This window comes from Pelecanus crispus, chromosome 1, assembly GCF_030463565.1.
Source record: "Pelecanus crispus isolate bPelCri1 chromosome 1, bPelCri1.pri, whole genome shotgun sequence".
In the NCBI taxonomy this organism is placed as follows: domain Eukaryota; kingdom Metazoa; phylum Chordata; class Aves; order Pelecaniformes; family Pelecanidae; genus Pelecanus; species Pelecanus crispus.
Genome location: NC_134643.1, coordinates 91,974,759 through 91,991,927, shown reverse-complemented (window position 1 = coordinate 91,991,927; position 17,169 = coordinate 91,974,759). Strand labels below are relative to the sequence as shown.

Sequence of the window (17,169 nt, the reverse complement as noted above, 5' to 3'; positions counted from 1 at the left end):
ACAAAATGACTAGCCCAATGTTTAATGAAGCTTCACAGGCTTCTGGAAGGGAAATGCGGAATGTGCGAGGCTCCTTTCCTCCCTCTCCATCCCTTTCTTGTCAGTGCATCTGGAAGGCAGCAGGTGCTTAGCAGCCCAGGGAAGGGAATGAAGCCCATAGAGGAGTTGTCATGGGAGACTGGGTGAAAAGTTTTCCTGTCCATTTCAGGGGAGACTTAGGCTGCCTACAGCTAAGCAGGAGCGGCCTCAGTGCTTTCTAATATCGCTCAGCAAAAGGTATTGCTTTGAGGCAACCCCAGTCTTGAAAACAATTAAATTCTCTCCAAAAAGACCCCAACCCGTAACATCTTATTTTACTGGTGCAAACTGTCGATTCCAGTGCGAACTTTATGTGAAACACAATGGCCCAAACTTCTCACCTGAACAGGAAAGCTGACAGAGCCTTCCAGGAGGAAGGTCCCCGACCGCCCACGCCATCAAAGCTGGGAGTGGTGAGGTCTGGAGCAGGCTCCTGCTCCATGCAAAACTCTTGGAAGGGAGGTGCGCGGGTGGCGTGTGGGAGATGGACCTTCTCCTGCCCGGTGCTGCTGTAGTTCCAGCCACGGGCAATGGTATGGCTGCATCGGAGGGGCTGTGGGAGGTGGGTAGCCCTTCACCTTCAAAGTGCTTCTCCATGTGATGGGACTTGGTCTATCGACTGTCAAAGCGTGCCTCGTCCCCGGCATGGATTCTGATAGAGTAACCATAACCTCTTAGGAGATGTCTCGTAGGGTGACCTGTGCCAAAGGGAGGGGTAGCGCCGGGGAATGCTCGGTGGGTGCCTGGACAAAGGGCCACCTCAGACAAGGAGGCGCCGGGGCTCTGCTATCCCGCCCGGCACCGGCACCGGGCCGGTCCAGGCGCCCACGAAGCAGCGGCAGGTCTCGGCCGGCGCAGCAGGACCCGCTCCCGCGGAGAGACGTGGGGACGGGGGCCGAGCCGGGCCTTGCCCCTGGCCGCGGCCCGCTGCCCCGCTCCCCCACCTGGACGCCGAGCTGCCCGCCCACCGCGGCCCCGGCCCGGCACCGCCCGCCGGCCCGGCCCCCTGGGTGGGCCTAGCCCGGGGCCCGCCAGGCCGCCTACCCGCCCCGGACCCCCTCTCCTCCTCCTGCTCCCCGGCGGCTCGGCCATGGCCTCCCTCCTCTGCCTCTGCCTCTGCCTCCTCCTCGCCGCCGCCACGTCGCCGGGCCGCCTGGTCCCCTACGACCTGCTGTACGCCGACGGGGTGCGGGCGTACTTCGCCCGGGACTGGGGGCGGGCGGCCGAGCTGCTGCAGCGCGCCCTCCACAGCTACGCGGGGCTGCGGGCCGCCCGCCGCGCCTGCCGCGCCTCCTGCCGCCGGGAGGCGGCCTTCCTCGGCGGGCCGCCGGGGGCCGGGGCCTGGGAGGCCGCCCTCTTCGGCCGGGTGCTGCAGCGGGCCGACTGCCTGCAGCACTGCCTGGGGAGCCGGCTGGGCGCCGCGCCCTCCGCCCACCGCGCCAGCCACGCCATCCGCCGGGACTTCGAGCAGAGGGAGCCCTACAACTACCTGCAGGTGGCCTTCTTCCAGGTGGGGAGCGGCCCGGCGGCGGCCAGGGGCCCCCCGGGGTGGGCTCTCCCCGGCGGGCTGGTTGTCGCCGGCCCCCGGGCAGGCCCCGAGGGCCCCTGTCAGCCAAGGCAGGGTGCTGGCTCTGCGCGGCTCTCCTGGAGGGCCGGCGGAGGAGGTGGTGGGCAAGGGCTCGCCAGCCCGGGGCAGGGGCTGTCGGGGCAGCGCGGGGCGCAGGCGCCTTGTGGGTGAGTCCAGGGAGCAGCTGGGGCGAGGGGTGGGTGTGAAGAGAAGGGGGCCCGCAGGAGCGTGACGGGCGCCCCTGCCTTTTCTCTGCAGCTGAAGAAGCTGGATCAGGCCGTGTCCGCTGCTCACACCTTCTTCGTCGCTAATCCCCAGCACCTCCAAATGCGGGAGGACATAGAGAAGTACCGGCGTATGTCAGGGGTGAAGTCGGACAACTTCCGAGACTTGGAGGCCACGCCGCACTGGGTGAGGGTTCCATGCAGAGCCAGGCGTCAGCAGCTCTTAGCCCATCCTAGGGACCAGTCTGGGACCCTGATCTGTTCCCACACAACAGCCACGGCTTGAGACAGGGCCCCTGTGCACAGAATCACAGAATGGCTTAGGCTAGAAGGGACCTAGTCCAACCCCCCTGCCGTGGGCAGGGACATCTTTCACTAGATCAGGTTGCTCAAAGCCCCATCCAACCTGACCTTGAACACTTCCAATGATGGGGCATCCACAACTTCTCTGGGCAACCTGCTCCAGTGTCTCACCACCCTCATCATAACAAATGTCTTCCTTATCTCCAACTTAAATCTACCCTCTTTCAGTTTAAAACCATTGCCCCTTGTCCTGTCACTACAGGCCTTGGTCAGAAGTCTTGCTCAGTCTTATAAGCCCCCTTTATATTTGAAAGGCTGCAAGAAGGTCTCCCTGAAGCCTTCTCTTCAGGGTGAAGACAAACCATTGCAAGTGTGACACACAGACTTTGTGGTGACAGTTATGGCAGGCTGCAGGGCCTTGGAGAAGTATATTTGGCTTAAGTCCAGAAGATTTGTTGTCACTGCGTGGTGGGCTGCGCATGATCAGGCAGGCCCCTAGATGTCAGCACTATCCTGTGAGTGACTTGGAAGTCTCAGGGCGTCCTTTGGTGTCACCCACACTGATGAGAGACCTGGATCTGTCCTTTGCAGGAAGCATATGAGGCTGGGGTGCAGCACTACGATGCAGATGAGTACGTGCAGGCTGTGGCCAGGCTGGAGGAGTCACTCACAGAGGCGCTGTCAGCGCTGGAAGAGTGTCGTGCCCTGTGTGAAGGGCCTTGGGAGGGTGAGGACGAGGAGGAGGAGGAGGAGATGCAACCTGGCCTGTACGAAGCCATTGCAGGTAGCGTTAGAGGCACAGAGGGTTGGGTAGGAAAGCTGTGCTCCCCACAGTGGACATGCCCCATTTCCCAGCGCTCCTGCTGGAAGAAGCATGAGCTACTGCCTTTCTTGCTCCTCTCTCTTGCAGCCCATTATATTCAGGTTTTGAAGTGCAGACAGCAGTGTGTCCTTGAAATTGCCACAAAGCCAGGGCGGATTTCTGCCACAGAAGATTTCATACCCTCTCATCTTGATTTACTGCAGTTTGCCTACGATCAAGGTGAGCAGAGCCACAGCCCAGCAGGTTATGCTGTGGCACCCCTAAACTTGCCCTTTGCCTCTGGACATGGAGGGCAGCATGTCATGGGGAGAAGTGGCATAGTGACCTGAGCTCTACCTCTCTCTCTCCCCTTCTGCCCCCCCAACTCTTCCCAGAACCTTTCTTCTCTTGATCAAGCCTGTGACCACCTTGGGAGAGGTCCCCTGTGGTCCACTTCAGTCTCCTTGTGCAGCTTCTGTAATGTGTGGCTGTTCCCACTTCTTTCCTCCAGCACTCTCCATTTCAAGTCCTTGCTCCAACTATCTGCTGTGTATTTTACACCCTCCTGGCTCTGGACCAGGCCCCCACTTCCTGTCTAGAGCATGTACGTGCATCTCATCTCAGCAGTGGTGTTCCTTGTGAGTCAGCCCTGCCTACCCTCGCTGAATTGATGGCCTGTCATGACGTTGGTCATCCTGTCACCTTGTCGCTTTTACATATTCCTCAGCTCTTCTCTTGGATACCTCTGCTCCTTCCCATACTGACCCAGCTGTCTCTCATCTCCTCTGTCAGACCACTGCTAAAACTTGTATCTCAAAGAAGCCTCCAGACCCCAGACCACTCATAAGGTCTGTTGCGTGAGGGGGGTGGGACCGTCTTTCTTCAAAATATGTAGTTATTTTTTCTCTGTTTCCTCTGAACAAGCTCCCAATAAGTATTGAAAGTGGGCCCATTCTTCACCGGGCTCATTCCCTGTATTCTCTGCCCATCATTAGGTAGAGGCCCAACTAGGCAGGGATTGATGTGTGCTCGGTGTAAGGTCTCCTACTGCTGGATCCTGACCAGGGCATTGGGTGCAGCTGGCCTATACACATTTGTTGCTAACATCAAGTCTTTCAGAGACATATCTGTTTGTTCTGTTCTGTCCCTGCCCAAGTTGGGAACCAGGCACTGGCTGCTGAATGTGCTGCTTCCTACTTGCTCTTCTATCCCACGGATGAGCCAATGTTGGAGAAAATGAAAGAGTATCGCACAGAACTGGGAGAGGACACAGCTGTCACAGCCAGAGAGGTAGTTACAACCCCAGGTCTGTACTTTTTGGCCCTCCCCTGTCCCATACAACAGTCCAGGAGACAAAAAGGGAAACATGTTTCACTGCAGATGTGTGCCAAGCCCAGGACTGAAGAAACTGGAGCCTGAGTTTACTTACAGTCTGTACCAGGCAGGGTCCCTTCAGGACAGAACCAGGCTTTCATAGTGCACAGCAGTGTGTTGGGGCAGGTTTCTGCCCCGGACAGGGATGGGGTTGTCTTTTGTGGGGTGGTTGTTTGACAGCCTCTTTGCTTCCTTAGAGTATTCAACATTATGTGCAGAGATCTTTGATGGAGAAGAAGTTGATTTATTATGCAGTGGAGCATCTAGGAGGAACTTTTAACGACCCTGTAAGTAACAGTATCGTCTTAATCTTCCTGCCCTGATTTCACCAAGACAGTTGCCAGAATTCACTTCAGTAGCACATGATCCAGAAAGGATCAGATGCTGATGAGAAGGACCCCGAAGTCCTTATAGAGTGGATCTTTAAGGCCTTTCAGCTGCTGCAGCACTGAAGTTAGTTTGAAATTGCTGCTGTAACCATATGCATTAGCCCAATCTGGTTGTCGTCAGAAGCATGCCAGAACCATTGGTCTGATATTCACTGAAGAAGCAGGACAAGGAACTGGCTGTTTGCCATGATCCAATGTGGGAGAAGTTTGTTGTGTACTGAGTGGTCTGCATTTGTTCCTACAGGATCTTTGGACTCCAGATGAGCTGATTCCTGAAAACCTAAAGGAGAAACACAGGTAAGGTTGGCCAAGTTGACTAGGACTGAAATATAACTGTTGGAAGTAGGGGATCGGGTTGGACTGGCAGTGGTGGTACAAGGAACAGTAATACTGAGGAATGGGCAAAACAGGAACAGGAAGGGTGTGAAGAGCTACCGCAGAGGAGGGTTAGGCATAGCTCTGTGTACTGACTACCTTGGTCTCTGTTTTCTCCCTTGCTCCCGAGAGAGGATCAAGAGAAGCAAAAGCAGGAAACTCTGGATGTGGAAGAGGGGGAGAAGAGGGGTGAGTAAAAGAGCTTGAAGAGGGACTTGGATGCAGTCACCCAAGCTTAGTCAGGCTAAGTGCTGTCTTTTCTTCCATCCTCAGACATTTGAATGCTAGCATAGATGCAGACTGACTCGAATGGCTCAGCAAGTCTTCTCACTGTTTCTTTTCTCCCTCTTTGATGCATGTGTAATCTTGCAAAAATCTCACTGCGTACATCTCTGGAATGGGAACTCAAAGAGCACTGTGGCTGGAGAAGCTGAGAGCAGTGGTGCCTGAACACGTGACAAGCCTGTGGACATGCAGATCCCTGTTCAGTGTGGCAGGAGTGTCTACACCAAACCTGGTTCAACTCCACCAGCCCAACTTCAAACAACATTTTTCTGAAGGGGACAAGGAGGCGGGTGGGGGAATGGAAATTGGAAACAGACTATTCAGCTTGGGCAAGTCTTTCCCTGAAAAACACAAGTCCAAATGGTTTGTGGCTGAATGCTATAGACTGCAGTGCAGAGTCCCATGTTCTTGCTGGCCCTCTGTTATATGTGGACACAGCCTCTTGCAGGGCTCTGTCCTGGAGTCTTTGCTTGAAGTGACCCCAAGTGGTTCTCTGCTGTGACATGTGGGAGAGCAGATCATTCTGAGGGCCTGAGTGCCTTGGCATTCCTGACCATCCAGAGGTCGGGGGTGGGGGGGAAAGGCCAAAGATCAAAAGATGAAATAGCCAACTAATACCCATTGCTACTCTTTGGGGCTGAAGAAAGTAGAAAAATTCACTGGAGATAATTCTGGGATAAGATGTGTGATCGGAAGGAGGGTTGATGGAGGTGTTTACCTGCTTCTTTTCTCCAGAGCCTCACGCCAGTAGGCTGGACCTGTTCTGCTGCTGCGATCCACAGTGCACTCAACTTTCCCCAGCTCCTTGCTGCTCTCCCAGCAAGCCCCAAGTTTCTGCTGGCTCCTGAAGCACTCGCTGTAGGCCAGCTTCCCCAGCTGATGCTCTGGTTCCCCTGAAGCATGTGAGGGGTGCAAGTGGCCCAGGTCTGCGAGGAATGGGCACTTCTGGGGAACTGTCCTGTCTCCTCAGAGAATGTATAGTGTCTCTTCACTTCCTTATCCAGGCTGGGGGTTGGTATCTGAGGGCTTCTTGTCCAAAGCTTGCTCATGCCTGTCTGTACTTGCTTCTCGACAGGTCCTTTGCCTTTTGAGGGTATTGCTGTCACGATGGATTCCCGCCGGATGAATGGAACCCAGAGGGTTGTGTTTGACAGGGTGCTGACGGAGTCTGAGTGTAAGGACCTTCTCCGGCTGACAAAGGTGAGGCCTGGGTCTTGTAGGAGCTCCTGTGTGTGTACTTTCCTCCTCAGCAGGCAGGGTTGTAGCGTTTCCATGGAGGAAAGATGACAGCCTAATGTGTGTCATCTGTATCCTTCTATTCCAGGCAGCAGGAGAAGCAGGAGATGGCTACCGGGCAAGACGGTCGCCTCACACCCCACATGAGAGATTTGAAGGATTAACCATTTTGAAGGCCATGCAGGTAAGTGGCTCTGTGAGTAGGCCACCTTCTTGATTGTCCAGAAAGAGTGTTTGCTACCCGAGCGTTTTTCTCTGTGAAGTGCACTCTGGATGGGGTCATGAGTGTGTTATCTTCCTCACAAGCACATGTGCGGTCTCCCCTGACCCTCTCCCTCCATGATCATGTTTAGGCGCGTTGCACATGGAGGGCTTGACAAGTGCTTTCTCTCCTGAGAAAGGGTGAAACAGGGTTTTGGGATTGCTACTTGTCCCTGTGCGGTAGTCTTACAGAGATGCTTAGCTTAGAATTGGAGTATAAATTAAGGTGGAAAAAGCTTCTGGAGTTCTCTAGTCTGACCCCCTGCTCACAGCATGGCTAATTCCAAACCTAGATGAGATCCCTCAAGGCTTTGCGCAGGCAAGTCCTGAAAGTCTCTGAGGGTGGAGATTCCCCAGCCTTTCTGGTCACCTGTTTCAGTGCTGTATCACTCTCAGGAGGATGAAATTTTTCTTTATATCTAGCCCAAATTTCCCTTGCTGCAGCTTTTGCCTGTTGCCTCTTGTCTTTTCAGTGTGTTCCTCTGAGAAGAGACTGTCTCCATCTTCTCCGTAACCCTCTTTTAGGTGACAGGAGACTGTAATTACATCCTGCTTTGGCCTTCTCTAGGCTGAAGAAACCCAGCTCTTTCAGCCTCTTTTTCTAAGTCATGTGCTCCAACACCCCTGCCATCTTAAGACCCTTCACTGAAGACTCACTCCAGTTTGCTAGTATCTCTTGGGTACTGGGGGACCCAAAATGATGCTGCATTCCAGATGTGGCTTCATGTGCTGGGTAGAAGGAAAGAATTGCTGTGCTGTACAGGTGTACTCCTGACTTATATTTACATGAGAAAACATGTTATTTTCTTACATGTGTGACCACAGGACCTTACACAGGTCTCCTCTTCTGTACTGTGTACATGTATCATTTCTTAGAGTGTCTTTGTATGTGAGTATTCTAACAGGCTTGTTTTTCACTTGTAGCTGGCCCAGAATGGGGACGTGGACTGGAGAGACGCCAAATTGCTTCTGCAGGCCAGTGAGAAATCGCGGAAAATCATAGAGTCCTATTTTACTCCTGGAAAGAAACTCCATTTCTCGTTCACGCACCTTGTGTGCCGCACGGCTGTGGATGGTAAAGAATCTTCCACCCTGTTAGTCCCTGTCTCCTGGAGAGTGTCCTCAGTCCCAGCCATATGCTCTCAGGAGAGTCTCTTCCCTTTACTCTCACTGCGCCCCTTTCTCTCTGCCTTAATCTCTCTTGAAACTGAAAATGCCCATATTCTTTTTTGTAACTACCCTTTTCAGAGAAACAGGAAGGTCGCATGGATCTTAGTCATCCTGTCCATGCTGATAATTGTCTCTTGGATCCTGAGGGGCAAGAGTGCTGGAAAGAACCACCTGCCTACGTGTACAGGGACTACAGGTAAGAGAAGAAGGGGACCTGCATTAGATCATGTGGAGATCAGAACGCCTCCTCCACCCCATCAGAGGATGAGCTCGGCATATAGAAACCAGGTGATGGGTTGTTGGCCCAAAGCCAGCTGGGACTGTAGCATCAGGCAGGAGGCTGCATCAGTGGCTTCAGAACAAGGTTTGAAACACCTTCCCTAGGCTGGGAAGAAGATGTGCCCTTTCTCCCTCCTCCCTCCTCACAGCCAGCATTAACAGATAGCAGAACAAGGCTGGGAGGCTGCACAGACCAGAACCATTATCAAATTGTTGTCTTGTGGGTCTACCACAGTACTACAGTCCACTGCCGGCCCTTACAACAGCCTGTTTCTTCTAATCAGGTTCTGTCTTTCACAGTCTTCCATGCATTACAGGACAGGGAGAACCAAGCTCCTTGGATTTCCTTTGTTTGAGCAGTTAGTGTACTTTGGTGACTGTTCTCAACATTCATCTCTCTCAAAATTCACTGCCAATACTTTGTGTTGGGTTTTTCCATTCCACGTGAGAGATTTTTTTTTCAGCCTGTGGCAGGTTTTGTTACTCTTCTGTGAAAGAACCTGAAATATATTTTAAAGATGGTGACAATTGTTGCACATAGCAGCCAAATGAGGCCAGTTCACTACAGTTGATTCCTCCTATTTACCATCACATCCTTGGGCGCCCAGAAATCTTACTTGCCTTTTCTTTGAGCGGTAGCTGTACCCAGAGTAGAAATCTTCTCTGAGCAGCCTATGGTAAGGATGTGGGACTTAGAGGGAATTCCAGTGTCATTGAGTTCATTTCCCTTCTGATATAGATGTTGACTTGGTGTAGGCAGATTGTCAAGTTACCAGGCTCTGTCATGTAACTAGTTAGATCTGTCTCTCCTATGGGAAAGCTGTCCTGTCACCTCACTGCTCCCTGGGTAGTGGGGTTCTCTGACTGCTACTTGAATGTATGTTAAAATATCTTCCTGGGATCTATGCCACTGAGTTATTTCCAGGAGTATTCCTGTCCTCTTGCAGGCTCAGTTGTGATTGACCAACCAATTCACAAGGGCTGAGGTCTTCCAGTGTCCTTTTGAAAGAGGTCCCTGTGCTCCAAACTTCCTGGATCTCTTCTGTGTATTTGTCCTATGGTTATTAATGAAACTGTTGAACAGGATTGGGCCCAGGGCTCCAAGAGTCCCAGTGATCCTCCTCCAGGCAAACAGCACTCCTTTCCATGCCAGTGGTGCACTAGTCACTGTGTGCTGTTCGTGTGCTCTTCTTCACCTTCTCTGTGTTGATTAGTAATTTCTCTAGTGGCGTCTTTCTGAATACTTTTACCAGAATCCAAACTGAGATCAAGCATGTTGTCTTTCCCTGGGAAATCAACTGTTTTGTCAAAGATTTTGTGGCTAGCCCAATCTGCTTTTAGTACCCCCATGTTACATTTTAAGACTGTTTTCCATTTACCTCTTCTCCTTCAATTATCCTTCTCCGCAGAAATGGAGTCTAAAGCCCTGCAGACTACTGAGGTCAGGCTAACAGGCCTGTTTATGCTTCAACCATTATCCCTACCCTCCTGCCCCTTCATGCGTGAGAGTTATCCTTGCTTTTCTCCAGTCATGTTACCACCCTGACTTCACAATCTTATTAAAACTCTATGGCAGAAGAGCTATAACTTTCTGGGTTTCAGCGTTGGTAATCCTCTCACTGTCCTTATGTCCTTAATGTTTTTGCTTCAGCAGCCACAGTGTTGGTTTCTATTTCTTTCTCCCAGTCCCGTTAATGAGTGTCTCTTATTCCTCTGACGTTTTCTATCAGCTTAATTGAATACCAAGAGGAACTCAAGTAGCTTGTGGTCCATTCTTTCACCTAGTTGACTGTGATCTCACCTGCACTGCACAGTGGCCTCACTACTTATCTTTTTGTCTAACATTAGTGAAGAAATTTCTTGGTTTAATTTTCTTTTGTGCATGTACTAAGCCTCTTTTTGACCATTCTTATGTTACCCTGAAATTCCTTGACTCTTAGGACATGTTTTCTTTGCTGATCAGTCTCCTCTTCCAGGCTTTGGATTATTTCCAATCTTAAAACATAACATCATGCCAGGTCAGAACCAAGGTCCGTCTAGCCCAGGGCATTGTCACAGTGGTGCCACAGGTGCATGCTGCAGAGCATTTAAAAAAAAAAAAAAAAAAACAAACCAGGACAAGCACGTAGAGCTAACTCCCTGGCGTACTCTCCTAGCCTTTTGTGGCTTGCAGCTCGGGGACTCCCCTGAGCTAGGCACTGCTGTATTTAACACCCCCAAATGGATTCTCTTGTTAACTGGTGTAGTCACTTTTTGAACCTGTGGTATCATTCAGCTGCCACAGCCTCCTGTGACAAGGAGTGTGGGAAGGCACCTGGGAGGAATGAGCTTCACCATCCATGTGTCCTCTTTTTGTCCACAGTGGCATTCTCTACCTCAATGATGACTTCCAAGGTGGGGGGCTTTTCTTCACTGAAATGGACACTGTGACTGTCACAGTAAGTCTGGGACTGGCCAAAAGAATGAGGGAGGACTGAGGGTGAGACTTAGTCTGGGTGGGAGGAAACTAGTTGGTTATTGGGTCCCACCACTCCAAAACCAATCCAGTGCTGGTGCAGTGGCAGATTCAAATAGGGACAGCTAAAGGCAAATTGAGGCAAACCTCAGACAGAGGAGAGGTTAACTCCTTTCTAGCTGAGATGTTCCAGGCTCTTGCAGTCTGCGGGTGTCTGTGACATCGGCTGTCCCTTTGATTCTCTCTGTCCCTCCCCAAGGTCTGTCTTGCTCACAGACTGGCAGTGGATGCCTAGTCGATCTCGGCTGTTCCACGGTCCCCTCTGTACAATGACCGTATACCCCAGAGCAGGGGGCTGCTGGCTTCATTGTCTCTTCTCTCTCTCCTGGCAGGCCGAGGTGCATCCTAAGTGTGGGAGGCTGGTAGCCTTCAGCTCCGGCAAGGAGAACCCCCACGGTGTGTGGGCGGTGAGCCGTGGGAGGCGCTGCGCCATCGCTCTCTGGTACACGCACTCCCAGGAGCATGCTGAGCAGGTAAAGGACCTGGAGAAATGGATACGAGGACCTCCGAGCTAGATCAAATCCCTCTGAGGAATGGCTTGTGGGCTTTCCCATGGGGCAGGGCCTAGCGCAGCAGCTGGGAGTTGCCCTCTGACAGGGTACCTGGTGGAGGAGCCAGCCTGTAATGGCTCCCGCAAGAGAGAACGGGCTCGGGGGGGTTGGATGGATGTGGCAAAGACAAGATGTGTCTTGCCAGCCCCTGCAAGCAGGACAAAAACCCTAGCAGGGAGGGGTTCACATCAGCTCTGTCTCCACGGCTGCAGGAGCGGGTGAAGGCAGAGAAGCTGATGGAGCAGAGGGCTGTGGAGCAGAACCGGCCTGATGGAGAAGATCACGGCAGCAGATCCTCCTCAGAGTTTCCCGTTCCCAGCGGTGGAGCAAGGCCCACGAGCCGAAGACACAAACCTGGCTCAGACAGGACGCAGCACCCCAAGGAGCTGCGGGCCAGAGATGAGTTCTGAGTATGTGGGGCCCTGGGGGCAGGACTGGCACACACCATGGCCTGGCAGGTCTTGGTAGCACTGGGACCACAGAGGCCTGGAGTAGTGTATTAGCATGCTAGAGCCGTAGTGATGGGGAGGGATGCAGCTTTCTTCTCTGTGACATCCCAGCAGCTGAAAAATGGGAGCAGGGACAGAGTATTAAAGTCAGTGACACCAGGAACTTTCTTCACTGCCTCACCAACGTGTTTGTGTCACTCAGAAGTAAGAAGGCAGGGTCTCCTCACACCACTCCTCTCAGTGCCAGCTTCCTGGTCATCCAGAGCCAAATCTGAGACGGGGAGGAGGAGCCTGGGGTCTTTCAGCAAGGGCTGTCTCATATTCAGGAACTCGAAACAGAAGCCTCTGAATTTCCTAGGCACCTGCAAACTCCAGAAACTCACAACTGGTCTGAGAGAGGGAAGGTGAGGGACTGTGAATATATGGAATAAAAGCAAAATGCTGGACACACATGGTGGGAGCTTCAGTCTGTACACCAGGAGGAGACATGCCTGCTCATTGCTCATGGAAATTTAACAAATGGGGGAAGGAGATTGAGCCCTCAGTGAAAGAAAACAAAGTATTTGCCCAGATGCCAGCTACTTCTGATAAGGGAGAGCAAGAGAGAAAGTCAGCTCTGCCATGACTAACCCCTAGAAAGGGTGGGGAGTGCCTTTAAGAAAAAGCAGTGTGTGCTCACATTCCCCTGCAGCAAGGCCTCTCTTCCATGCACCAAATTGCCCTGAAAGCAGAAGAGATATTTTGTCTATCATTTTCCACCCTGGTACAAAGACAATCTGCTGTTACTGCCCAGGGGATTAATGTCCTGAGATGGGATTATATTGTAGCCAAACAGGAATTGAATGGGGTGGATATGGAGTATCAAAAAGAGCAGTGACCCTTTTCCTGGGAAGCATTAGAGCCAGAGATCAATCTGTGGTCATGACATACACAGGCCTTGTTGAGAGTTGTGCATGGAGACCCCAGCTACAGTTCAGATGGAAGAAATCCGTAGGGCGAGGGCCAGTGGTGTAAGAGGTGGGTGGGTGATCTCTTCATTGCTGCTGGCACAGGGCCCCTGCTCCATGGAAAGGGAACTCTTTCCTCAGTTAGAATCTTGGCACTTCCTTAACATGCAAGCTCGGGAAACCTGCATCAGCAATGCTTTTTGCCCCCCGTCCTCCCCAGGGTCACAGTAAAAAGGCAACTTGATGTGTGCGTTTCAAATTCCCTCTCCCTGGCAGGAGGTCCATCACATCCTAGCCATTGTCTGTCCCTGTGATTTACGTGGGGGCACTGGATGGTTCCTGCTTGACGAGGACCTGTTCTTGGAGGGTGAGGGGCCAGTGTCCACATCTCTGGCTTGCTTTGCCCAAAGGTGGCTTGGGTGATTAGACTGATGGCCTCCTGACGTCAGATGAGATCCGTTAAAAGGTATTTATCTCGGGCTTGGGCCAAAGCCGCAGGAGAGATTAAAAGAGATTGAGGCCAAGATAATCCCCTCGCAGCATCCCACTAAAGTGGCTGCCAAAAGGCACACCACCAAATCTTTTGCCACCCCTGGCCCCTGTGCCCAGTTCTCTTTTCCCCATGTAGAGCCCAGTTTGCTGCCCAGAGAGGGTGTGACCCCAGCCCTGCCGTGGGTTTTCCCTTGGCAGGGCCACTGTGGGTGGCACCATCCCTCTTCCCACCCTGCCCAGGACACAAGTGGCACACTGTCCCCGGGAAAACGGGAATTCCTGTGGACTGTGAGGTGCAGCAAGCCCTGCCCCAGTGGCTGATAATCCTAGCCTGTTCCGGCTAATCTTCACTTTATTAGTTTGTTGCTGATATAAACAGAGGGAGTCAAATCCGCCTGTGATGGTTTCTTTCCCTTCAGGAGCAGCATGCTACTCTCTTTTCACCCCTCCCCATCCACCTGCTTTGCATTACGTCCCAATCCGATTTCCCCAAGTCTCTGGTGTCTGATTTAATTTGCCTGACGCTGCTCCTGGAATCAGCCCTCCCCCAACCCCTCCTGTCCACAGCCTTCCAGCTCCCCATGGGGAGATCAGTCCTGGGAGAGGCTGAGAAGCAAGGGACTCGCTGGGTGGACGGGCAGGACTGACTGGAGACTGCACAGGGACAAGGGGCTTCTGGCTGGCGGGGAGCCATTCTCAGCAGGGGAGGCAGGCTGTGAGGGTCCCATCCAGGGGGGACTGCAACACACCTTGCTCTACAGATCCCGGTAAGGATGCTGCCTTGTTGTGATGCCTGAGGTCACCTTGGTGAGCCTGGAACTTGGGACCCTGGGTGTCTTGGTGTGACACTGTGGGGAATTTTTGTACATGGGCTGATTCCATCTGAGGATGTGGGAGGGAGGATCATGGTGGGGAAGGAGTTGGGGTTAGCGCTGAGATGTCTTTATGATCATGAGGGGGTTTACCCTGGGAGGTGGTTGCTTGTTCTCCCCTTGGCAGGTAAATCTCACCAGTTTCCAGACTGGAACAGGAGAGTAACATTCCCCTGAGGGACCTGGCACTCACTTATTGTGCACAGACCTGCACTCCCGGTGTGCCCCTGTGCACACCTCTTTGCAGCTGGTTGCTTTTCTGGATGGAGAAGGAGCCCTCAGAAAGCGAGGAGCAGAGCAGGGTAATTCTACCCTGGCCTTTGATCTCCATGACAGGAGAGGGGGATCATCTCTGTATCCGGCTCTGCAAGGAGCCCAGGGTCACCAGGGCGAGCATGCAAGGCCAGCCAGGGATTACAAAGAAAGCCAGGGATGCTGCCTATTAATACTCAGGCGTTCCTCCTGCACCTTTTCCTTTTCTATTTACAGCCCTCTCCCAGCATCCCACAGAGGGACCACTCCCTCCCCAGTGTGGGGAAAGCTACATGGAGGATAGGAAATAAGGGAGTTCACCTCCCCTTTCTTCCTACTCATCACTTGCACCCTGATCCCCACAAGGGAGTGATGCAGGTGGCTTGGTAGGACAGCCCCTGGGGTGCAGGCTGGGCCCCCACCATGGCATGGCGCAAGGGACCTATGTCCACTGCCCTGAAAAGTCATGGCGTGGCAGCAAAAGGCAGAAGGCGGATGATTCCAGACCCTGCCACAGTAGAGGCATTTGGTCTGGTACAAGCAGACACCCAAGGGCTCAGGATGGGTCTGGTTGCCCACAGACAGGAGTGCTACAGCAGGTGCCTCCAGCAAGTTTGTCAGAAAAGGCAGGAGGGGAAAGAACTGTCATGTTAAAGAGCAGAAGAAATGAAACATGGTTTCAAAAGCCAAGAACTGTGAACTGGATGAGCACAGCCAAGGCAGAGCTTAGAAGAGGGCTGGTGTGAACCAACTAAGCCCAGGCTCTGTTTGGCTGTGCCGTTCTTCTCAGTGATGCTTGCAGGAGGCACAACTCTGGACCAGTGCTGGTGCCAAGGCCCTCCTGTCGGTAGCTCTTTGCAATGCTGGCGTCGTGGTAGTGAATTACTTTTTCAAAGGGTACCTAAGGACTTGGTTTCCTCTACTGCTCAGCATCCACCTGAAAGAGCCATACTTCCAGAAAGCACTGAGTGTGCACCACATAGAAGCCTTTTCCATTAAAACCAGGCTGGGCAGCTACCATGAGCAACCATGAGCTGATCCATGGATCCATAAGAAATGTGCATCCCTAAGGTCCCACTGGTCACAGAAGAAATATACCTCGACCAGACTCCAAACTCCATTCCCCTTTTCCCTGTTGTTCCCCCATTTCCTGTCCTAAATTTACATGACCATGATGAGCTGCTCTTTTGCACACCTGCCGTGTGCCTCCTGGGAGGCAGCTGCACTCTGCCGGGGACCAGGTAACTCACTCTCCACAAATTCCACTGGGATGTGACAGGTGGGGGCAACAGGTGAAGCTGGAGCTATTATTATCACTCATCTGTGGCTCCTTGTCCTTCTGAGGCTAAGAACAATTCCCAACTTCATTTAGAGTGTTCTCTGAAAGGGATTTCAAAGTTTGGACAGAGTCCTGAACCTGAGCTGCACCTTCTGTATATTTAGCTCTTTTTATCTGTCCTTAGCATTGTGCTCCTGCCCTTTGATTTGCCTGCCAGGTCCAAAAGCCCCTCATCTGGTTGTGCAACTTCATGGGGCAGGTGTCTGTGAACTGGGTTTCCTGCGCTAGTGCCAGTGTTGAGAAAGAAATACCCAAGGAAGGGAAGGGGGTGCAAGGAAGACTGGGGACCAGATGGGTGGCGGGGAGGACATGTGCAGCCAGCTTCACCTGGGGCAGAAACTGGAAGGAAGAGAGAACAAGGCTCCCACCTCCATGCAGGTCTAGGTGGGCAAAAGCAGAAGTCCACAAAGACAGATTAGGGCAGGTGGCTGGATGATGATCTCAGATGGCCAATGGTCTGTGAAATGACAGCCTGGAGAGCAGAAAGCCACTGCTGTTCCAGCTGGGAGAAGCTCCAGGAAGGGTTTGCTGTGAGGAGGCCAGGCCTTGGGGACCAAGCAGAAACTGGAAGAGGTGGCTCAGCAGGAAAAGGCAATCCAACACTTACGGATGATGGTGGGGACACAGGATCAGTCCTGCAGAAAACTGGGAAAGGGGAAGGTGTGGACCGCAATGGTAGGGCTGGAAGGGTGGATGGAAGTTCAGGTTTGCCTCTTGGTGTGCTGGGAGGTAGCAACCAGAGCTGAACGCGGTCTCTGCAGCTTGACTGTGCACCAAAGCTGAGGGGCAAACACCACAAGATAGGGAGGATGTGCAGGCTCCTACTGAAAGCTGCAAGGCTTTCCCCAGCATCTCCCCAGTCTGTCAGTTAGCTGAGAGATGGCGTGGGGTGCCCAGCCCCTCCCCAAAGGAGAAGTGCATTCGGGTGGGTTTTCACAGCCAGCGTCACTCAACCAGGTGCAGCTATGTATCCTTGCTGGGAGGAACCCCCTCAGTGGAGTCATCATCCCTGGAAGCGTTCACAAAACGGGTATACATGGCACTTCAGGACATGGTTTAGTCTAGTCTACCCTTGATTGGTTTAGTGTGGACTTGGTAATGTTAGGTTAATGGTTGGACTGGATGATCTTAAAGGTCTTTTCCAATCTAAATGATTCTATGATTCTATGATTCTATGATCACTGTTCTGTCAAAACAAGAGAAGAAAAAAACAGTGGAAAGAGCCCAGCTCGCAGGCTGGTCTGTCCCCGTCCCTCAGCATAGCTGAGGCTGGCAGCCCCAGGCCACTGCTGTAGCACCTGCCTCCGGACCTTGACACTGCAGCCCTGGGCCCCTCTCCTGCTCCCTCACCGTGTGCTGGGGCCAGCAGACCGGGCCAGCAGCCATGTCCAGTGTGTGGGCAGGGAGCA

At 52.8% G+C, this 17,169-nt stretch overlaps 1 protein-coding gene across 1 annotated transcript; it reads left to right on the top strand.

Annotated features, from left to right (window-relative positions):
• Nucleotides 1–1,168: 1,168 nt before the first annotated feature.
• P3H3 (prolyl 3-hydroxylase 3) lies at nt 1,169–11,819 on the top strand. The gene is made up of 15 exons (XM_075713986.1): nt 1,169–1,588; nt 1,904–2,056; nt 2,764–2,956; nt 3,083–3,214; nt 4,131–4,264; nt 4,546–4,635; nt 4,982–5,034; nt 5,243–5,301; nt 6,473–6,597; nt 6,722–6,817; nt 7,819–7,969; nt 8,143–8,260; nt 10,706–10,781; nt 11,191–11,331; nt 11,622–11,819. Exons 1-15 carry the CDS (start codon nt 1,169–1,171, stop codon nt 11,817–11,819), a joined length of 2,139 nt encoding a protein of 712 aa, XP_075570101.1.
• The last annotated feature ends 5,350 nt before the right edge of the window (nt 11,820–17,169 follow it).